This window comes from Stenella coeruleoalba (assembly GCF_951394435.1).
Source record: "Stenella coeruleoalba genome assembly, chromosome: 19".
Taxonomy (NCBI): domain Eukaryota; kingdom Metazoa; phylum Chordata; class Mammalia; order Artiodactyla; family Delphinidae; genus Stenella; species Stenella coeruleoalba.
The window spans coordinates 41440493-41448907 of record NC_137165.1 but is presented as its reverse complement, the minus strand read 5'-3'; the positions used below and the strand labels follow the sequence as shown (position 1 = coordinate 41448907).

The following is an 8415-nucleotide window of genomic DNA, read 5'->3' as shown; positions in this document are numbered from 1 at the left end:
AATCCCAAGGCTTTAAAAGAATCAGTGCCGCAGCCATTTCTTTTTGGCCTGTAGGTTCCTCCGGTCCAAAGGCACAGAAATGGCCACTGGACTCCTCTGCCGCTCCACAGTTCATTCAGGACTTACGGCGACCCTCACAGGTATCCCGTCACGTGCTGCGCTCTGAGGAACACGCTCCCTGTGTTGAAGGGGCGCACGTCTGGTCTCGGAGACAGACACAGTGTGACCACTGCGGCCATCGCATAAAGGATGCTCTGGGGCCGAGAAGGACGGGGTCGGATGAGTCTTTACGCGGAGACATCTAAGTGGGGTCTCCCGGAAGAACAGGTGTTTGCTACCGTGGTATGAGGTGGGCAAAGTGAATAAGGGCGGAGGTAAAGCACTAGGAAAGGCAATAAAACGACTTAAGAAATAAGAAAGAGGTCTGTCAAGCGGCTGGAACACCGTGGGTGTGAGCGCCGGGATCATGATGTCCCAGACTGGGCAGCGCGTGGAGGCCGTACTGGAGTTTGGATTTATCTCCCAGCCCACGCGGGAGAGACACAATACGGCCCCAACTTACAGGTCAGATCCAGGGAAGGCAGCCGAAAAGCCTCTGGCTGGAGCGGAGCGAGGGGGTTCCCCCAACTAGGGACTTCCAAGTCCCGGTAACCGAAACCCCGGGAAGCGGCGGCTTTGGGCAAAACCATTCTCCGGAGGTGGAGAGGGGAGAGAAGGCCAGCACTCGGAGCCCAAGTCCGCTGAACCAGCTGGAACTCCACTCGCCTCTTCTCCTCGCTCTTCTCTTACTTTTGCGCTCTGTTTCGCCTCATTGGCTCGCCTCCTGAGCGCCCGCCAGTGCCGGGCACCACCAGTTGCTCCTCGGCCGCCCCCTCCCGCGCGTGGTACGGCCCGGCGGGCGCGCATCCAGGCACAGGTTATAAAGGCCCTGCTGCGGCAGCCGACTGCGGACTCAACATGCGCCCGCAAGAGTTGGGGCAGGGTTCAGCCGGCGACTGGCCGGGACCCGGCGATCCGGCAGCAGTCACCCCAGCTCCTCTGCCCGCAGCCAATCCCGCTCCAGAGCCCTCCGGCGAGCCTGAGCCCGCCCCTGTGCAGGTACCGGCGGCAGGACAGGCAGCAGGATCCGGATCCGCAACCGTCTCGGGACCCTCAGCGGGAGCTCGCCCGGCCTCCAAGGCTGGATCGGAGGCAGGAGTCCAGCGCGCGTCCGCATTCTCGGCAGTCCAGGGGAATGCCCAGTCCGTGCCCGACAACTCGGACGCGCCGCGGACTCGCTTCATATTCCAAGGTCCATTTGGCCCCCGGGCCGCTGGCTTGGGGACTGGAAAGGCAGCGGGCATCTGGAAGACGCCGGCTGCCTACATCGGCCGGCGGCCTGGGGTGTCGGGCCCCGAGCGCGCCTCCTTTATTCGGGAGCTGGAGGAAGGTAAACTGGGTCCCCGGACCCCCGGAGCAGGTGGGACTAGGGCAGCAGCAGGGAGGAGGGGGCCCCGTCGGGTCCGGCGCCCGGTACCCTCTGGCCCTCAGTCCCACCCCTCCGCCCACCCTTGCGAAGTCATGGTCTGCGGCGCCTCTCCGGTCCCCTTTTCCCCACCTCCTTCTCCCCTTCTCTCGTTCCCTATTTCCGTCGGTGGGTAAGATCCCCGGGGCTCGCGCTCCCCTGCCCCCCTCTTCACGCCTGTTGCTGCAGCAGATCTGCGCACTCTCAGTGCCCCCCTCCCGAGGCTACCGCAGTGCCAGGAGAGGGCCGGGGGGCTGCGGGAGGGCTCTGCCCGGTGCGCTCTGAGCCTGCGCTGGCCCGCCGCGCCAGCGACGGGGAGGTGGGTGGGCAGAGAGGAGGTTTTGCCAACCTCCTGGCTGCTGGGGTCAAGATCGGGCTTCCCCCCCTACCCCCAAACAATCTTGGGGGTGGGCGGAGCCTCAGACAGAAGCTGCCTCTCCTCTTCCCTCCGAGCTGTAGGACTGGGATCTCCTTACCCCTCCCAGGCCCCTCCAGAAAAAACAAACAATCAATCAATCAAACAAACAGGAGTCCAGCTGGCCCTGGGAGCAGGGAAGGGAGTGCTGATTACTGGGGGTATGGAGAGGATATTGGGGGCAGAAAGGGAACTCAGTCTTCTCCCTTGTTGCTGATCCTTGCTGTTGAGGGCAGGAAACAGTAAGGTGGCAGGTAGCATGGGCCCCCTTTTCCCTGATGTGGCTTCCCGCTTTCTCTTGCAGCGCTGTGTCCTGACCTACACCCACCAGTCAAGAAAATCACCCAAGAAGATGTCAAAGTGATGTTGAGTTTGCTAGAGGAGGTGTGTGCTGCCTTCCCCGCCCGGGACAGCCCCAGCTTTAGCCAGGCTCCCGTTTTAATTATGTCTGTAGGGGTAGGAGTGTTCCTGCCTGGCTACCTCTCTGGGGGCCAAGCTGGAGGTCCCTCTTACGGAAGACAGGTAGATGTGGGATGTCCAGGCTGCAAGAGCTCTTAGCACCTTCCGGTCTGATCTCTTTTTCCATAGGGGGAAACTGAGTCAGGTCCCACAGTGGGTTCATGGCAGGCTCTTGTCTAGTACCTTGGAGAACTAGGGGATGGAGAGGGTCTCCAGCAGTGGCCTAGCTTTCCTCTGGACGCTAGCTCCTCCCATCTGTCTGGGAGATCCCAGAAACCAGGAACATATTCCCCATGGATGGGGGTCCCTCTGCAGAGAGAGCGGGACTTGAACACGGCAGCTCGCATTGGCCAGTCCCTGGTGAAACAGAACAGTGTTCTGACGGAGGAGAACAGCAAGCTGGAAGCCATGCTGGGCTCGGCCAGGGAGGAGGTACCTGGGTGGGGAGGGCAGCGGGAGGCGTATCTCAGGCTGGCCTCCATCCCACTGTGCTGGGCTGTGTGCCTGCCCTGCCCATACCCCGCCCCAGGGCTTCTCTTCCTCCTGCCAGATTTTACATCTCAGACACCAGGTGAGCCTGTGGGATGACCTCCTTCAGCTTTACTCAGACTCTGATGATGAAGAGGAGGAGGACGAGGAGGATGAAGAAGAAGAGCGGGGGCATGGTCATCCCTACGAAGCCTCAGATCCGTCAGTGTCCTGCCTTTTTTTTTTTTTTTTTTTTAATTTTTCGCTGCGCCACGCGGCTTGCGAGATCTCAGTTCCCCAACCAGGGATTGAACCTGGGCCACGGCAGTGAAAGTGCCAATCCTAACCACTGGACCACCAGGGAACTCCCCGCAAGTGTCCTGCCTTTGCACCTGGGCGGCCCCTTCTCCGAGTCTCAGTTTCCTTGTTCGCAAACAGGGACACCATGTACCTGCCACTGGGGTTGCTGGAGCTAACTGAGACCACCGCAGTCAGCCTGGGGTGGGGGAGCGCTGGGTGGGCTGGGAACTGGGTCCCCCGAGCCCCTGTACCCCGACTCCCATCACTCCCTCCCCTAGGACTCCTCTGACAGAGTCAGAGGCACACCACTGCCCACAGCTGGAGGCCCTGCAGGAGCGGGTGCGGCTGCTGGAGGAGGAGAACGAGCAGCTGCGAGAGGAGGTGAGGATGGGGGAGGAGGGTGTGCCCGTGGGCAGGGGGTGTTGACGCCCCTGCCCCTTCCTCTCTCCCGCTCTCCAGGTCTCTCAACTCGATGACCTTGAGGAGGAGGGACAGATGTTCATCCTGGGTTGTGTGGAGCACTTTTGTACGTGAACTTGTAACTGGGGGTAGGGGACGCTGTCCAGAGGAGCAGAGACAAGAACCTGGGATTTAGAGTTTGGAGACGTGAATTCATGTCGCAGCTCTGACACCTCCTAGCTGTGTTACCTTGGACAAGTTCCTTAACCTCTCTGAAACTTCATCTTTAGAATGGGGGTTCATAAAATTGGCCCTGCTGACCTCTCCAGGGGTTACAGCTGAGGAAGTGCTTTGTGCAAACTGTAAAGAGCTGTGCGGATGCTATGGGGCTCCTCTAAGCTTGTCTCCTTTTGTTATTTGAGAAGGGGGAGGGAGGGGGCTGGGAGCGAGGAATGGAGGGAGCCATGAACCGCCAGAGACCAGGGCCCCCCCTCCCTCCTCAGGCACTGCATTATCAGGCAGAGGCTGTGCCTGGCGCTGTGTGGTCCTGAAGATGAGTGAGGCACAGCGTTTGTCCCTGAGGAGCTCAGGCCTAGCTGGGGAGATGCATACTCAAGGTGGCAACAGATGAACTCGTGCTGTTCCGCTCACCCCAAATCTGGCCTTCCTTCCCCCTGGGTTCCCTGAATGGCGCCCCCGCTGGTCCCAGGCCCCCCCGAGTAGGAGCCAGTCCCCACATTCTGTTGCTTCTACAACAGGAAAGTCTAGGAAAGGCTCACGTCTCTTTCCTTTTCCCACCCCAGCTGCCTCTAGCCCAGGCCAACTCTTAACTGGTCTCTCTGCCTCCACTCCTACCCTTCCAGGCCCTTCTGCACACAGCGCAAAGGAGTTTTCTAAAACCAGATCTATGTCACTCCCCTGCCTAAAACACCCAAATAACTCCCCATTGGCCAAAGGATAAACCCCACCCTCCCTACCCCAGCCCTAGCGATCTGGGCCCTGCCCACCACCCCAGCCACTCCCTCCTGGTGTCCTCTGGGCCTCTCCACACCCTGCCTGGGCCCTGTCTTCCCTTCTGCTGGGCGAGCCCCATTTCCCCGGGGAGGTCCTAGCATCTCAGACCTTGCCAGGCTGGCCTGGGTGCGGCCGCTGTGACCCCCGATGCACCCTTTACGCTTGCCGCATCCTAGTCCATAACGTGCACTATTGTGATTGCTTTTTCCCTCAGTCTCCACACTAGTCTTGAGCTCAGTGTGGGCTGGGGCCAGGTCTTGCTGACTGCTTGTCCAACACCCTGCTCTGTGTCAGTCAGTAAATGTTTATTGAAAAGAAGACCCGAGTGAGGGATGCTAAGCCCCGTGGAACCTCGGGTACTTGGCGTGAGCTGAGGGGTGCAGGTGGACGGACGCATCTGGGAGACTGAGAACCCGGGGAACCAGGGCTGACCTCTCCTCACTCCTCCCCAGCGGAGGCCAGCCAGCAGATGGCCGAGCTGTCGGAGGTGCTGGCGCTCAGGATGCAGAACTCTGAACAGCAGCAGAGGGAGGCTGCCCAGCTGCGGGCCCAGGTCACGAAGCTGCAGCAGTGCTGCCAGGCGGTGCGTCGGGGTGTGTGCGGGGCTCCTTGCTCCTGTCGTGGCCCCATGGGACCCACACCTCCTTCTCCCTGCCCCCACCCCATGGAGCTCAGAGGCCCAAGGCCCCTCTCTGTGTCAGAGTCAGTGTTGGAGGAGACATCAGAGAGCGCCTCATCCTGTCCCCTCGTCCCAAGTTGGGGACCGAGCCCAAAGAGAGACACAGGGTGTTCCAGGAAACAGGCCACGTGACTCCCCACGTTCTTTGGCCTTATTCCACGTGACTTCTTTTTGGAAGAGCTGCCAGAGACTCACTGATGAGCCTGGGAAGACTTGCCAGAGCAGGGTGTGCGCGGGAGCGGGGAGGTCTGGGGTGAACTTCACTGGTCTTGGGTCCTTCCAGTGTGGAGCTGAGGCTGAGAAGTTGCAGCAGCAGCTGGCTTCGGAGAAAGAAATCCAGACGCAGCTCCAGGACGAGGTGAGGCTACCCTGGGCTCCTGGGGGACCTGGGACCCTTGGGCAGCTGCCTGACTCTCCTGAGAGGACAAGCTCCTCGCAGCAGGGACTGGGTCTGTCCTTTCCATACCCTCAGCCTCTGGCACAGGGCCTGGCAGGTGGCAGTTCATTTGGGGTCTGAGTGGAGTGGAGTCCGGGGATCACCCTGCATATCATTATGGGGGTCTAGAGTCTGGGCCTCTTGCCTCTTTGCCCAGGCTTCCCCGCCCCCTGGGGAGAGAGTGGGCAAGGCGTCTGGGCTGGGTGCGCCTGCGTCCCAGCAGAGCCTGTGGGCGGGTTCCCAGCTGCAGGACCTACGGGAGAAGTACTCTGAGCGTGGGAGCATGCTGACTGAGGCCCAGGAGGAGGTGAAGACCCTCCGCCAGCAAGGCCCGGCGTCCACTGGCTCTGTCACCCACTACACGGAGACTGTACCTCTGGTGAGGCCCCCTGGCTGCCTGCCTTTTTACCTCTGTGCGATCTGTGTCTATCCGCAGTCCTTTCCTGTGCCTGGGGGTATGGGTGGGGGGTTCTGTGGGGATCTTCTGGTGATGTCCCCCCTCTCCACCGTAGGAAGCACTTCCTGATTTCCAGGAGACCCTGGCTGAGGAGCTCAGAACATCTATAAGGAGGATTATCTCAGACCCTGTGTTTTTTATGGAAAGGTGCACTCTGGGCCCCAGACCTTTGCCTGCCCTGCACTCACGTTTGCCTACCTGGTAGGCAGCAGCCTTTCTGGTAGTGGGAGGGGGTTCACCTCACACCCCGCTCTGACCTCCCTCCCCCGCTCCTCCCCCCCCGGGTGCCCCTCCTCCTGCCTCATTGGTCCTTGGCCCCTTCCACTCAACACCTTTCCTCTGTGCACACGTTCTGGGTGTATCATTTCTCCCTGGGATTTTTCTGCATGATGGGGTCCCAGGGATTTCACACTTACAGCTTCCCGTTGCCTCGGGACAGTGAAGGCCCTTTTCTATGTTGAAGGAATTATGAAGTGACTCCAGAGGAGACCTCAGATCTGGGGTACGCCGACCAGGGGCTCCCCCTTCACCTGCCCTCACCTTTTTTTTAAAGAATATTATTATGTTTTTGGCTGCGTTGGGTCTTTGTTGCTGCACAGGCTTTCTCTCCTTGCGGCGAGTGGGGGCTACTCTTCGTTGTGGTGCGTGGGCTTCTCGTTGCAGTAGCTTCTCTTGTTGAGGAGCACGGGCTCTAGGTGCATGGGCTTCAGTAGTTGTGGTGCACGGGCTCAGTAGTTGTGGCTCGTGGGCTCTAGAGTGCAGGCTCAGTAGTTGTGGCACATGGCCTTAGTTGCTCTGCGGCATGTGGGATCTTAGTTCCCCGACCAGGGCTTGAACCCACGTCCCGTGAATTGGCAAGCGGATTCTTAACCACTGCGCCACCAGGGAAGTCCCCACCTGCCCTCACCTTTCAGCAGCCAGACAACCCCCTGCAGCTGGTTCTGTGGCCCTACAACCCTGGAGAAGCCCCTGCTCTCGGGCTGGCTGGGCTAAGAGTTGTTCTGGGAAGGAACTGCCCGCTTTGCCTTCAAATTTTGCCCCATGGGTGGCCATCTGATTTGAGGCTTCTCCAAGTGGGAGCTGAAGCCTTCCCTTCACCTGACCAGGGACTGAGAGGCGAATGGGCACTGGCCTAGGAGCTGGAAACAACTGGGACTGAGTCCCAGCTTGATCCCTTTAGTGGCTGTGTGTCCTTGGGCAAGTCACTTGACCTGTCTGGGCCTTACTAAAATGGATTTGTTACTATGGCAACTAGAAGTGGGATGGGTTGTGAATGTTAAATAATGAAGGAGGGGGGCAGAGGGGATGTTATTCCTGCTGGTTTGTTCCGTGCAGCAGGGTGGGGTTACTGGGGGAAGGCGGGGCCTAGGCAGTGTTGGTGACCATTCTTCTTTCTACCAGGGTCATGGGCTGGGTGTTTGAAGCCTTGAGGCTGGTACCTAGCTGCCCTCACCCCTGGCTGGGACAGAACTGGGGAGTAACCATCAGGGTCTGTGTGCAGGCCGGGGCGGAGAGCAGGAGCCCCAGTGGCTGGAGGTGCCCTGGGGCAGTGAAGAGGGGTGGCTCTGGCTTTCAGGGGTTAGGGAAGGACTCTCCTGTCTCCCTGCCCAGCTATGAGCTGCACTACAGTGAAGATCGAGAGCGGGAGCAGGGGCTCGAGGCAGAGGAGGGGCTGATGTCGGCCGAGGATTTTGCGCCTGCGGAGGAGCTGGTGCCTGAGGAGGAGCTGGGGGCCACCGGAGAGGTGCTGCCAGCTGACGAGGGGGTGACGGAAGAGGCAGAGCTGGTGTCTGAGGAGGCGGAGGCCTGGGAAGAGGTGGAGCCCGAGCTGGATGAGCCAACGCGGATGAATGTGGTCACGTCGGCCCTGGATGCCAGCGGCTTGGGCCCCTCGTGCCTGGACATGAAGTATGTCCTCCAGCAACTGGCCAACTGGCAGGACGCCCATTACAGGCAGCAGCTGCGGCAGAAGATGCTCCAGAAACGTGAGTGCTCCCGTGGGGGCCTCCCTCCTGCCAGCCGGACAAGCTGCAGATCGTGAAGCCGATGAAAGGTGAGGGTAGGTGAGCCCCCCAGACGCTCACTTACCCCAGCCCGGCCCCACCCAGCGTGCTGATTTGCATGGACTTTGCATATCATTTACATAGGCACCTCAGGTCCCCCTCAGTGGGAATTGTGGCCCCAATGCTTATTTACGTGGAGTGTGCATAGGATTCCAGATCTTCACCCTTTTTGCTCCTGGGGCTGGGCTGGGGGTCAGGGCGCGGACTGTAGCCCCTCACTG

The 8415-nt window shown here is 60.2% G+C and overlaps 1 protein-coding gene across 1 annotated transcript; it reads left to right on the top strand.

Moving 5' to 3' along the window:
- Positions 1–957: 957 nt before the first annotated feature.
- Positions 958–8172, top strand: HAP1 (huntingtin associated protein 1; the record flags this gene model as incomplete). Its single annotated transcript, XM_079905098.1, has 13 exons — positions 958–1429; positions 2224–2303; positions 2694–2810; positions 2929–3068; positions 3425–3527; positions 3606–3672; positions 4049–4162; positions 5012–5142; positions 5522–5596; positions 5832–6053; positions 6187–6332; positions 6595–6633; positions 7743–8172. The coding sequence occupies 13 exons, from the start codon at positions 958–960 to the stop codon at positions 8170–8172; spliced, it is 2136 nt and encodes a 711-aa protein (XP_079761224.1).
- Positions 8173–8415: the final 243 nt, after the last annotated feature.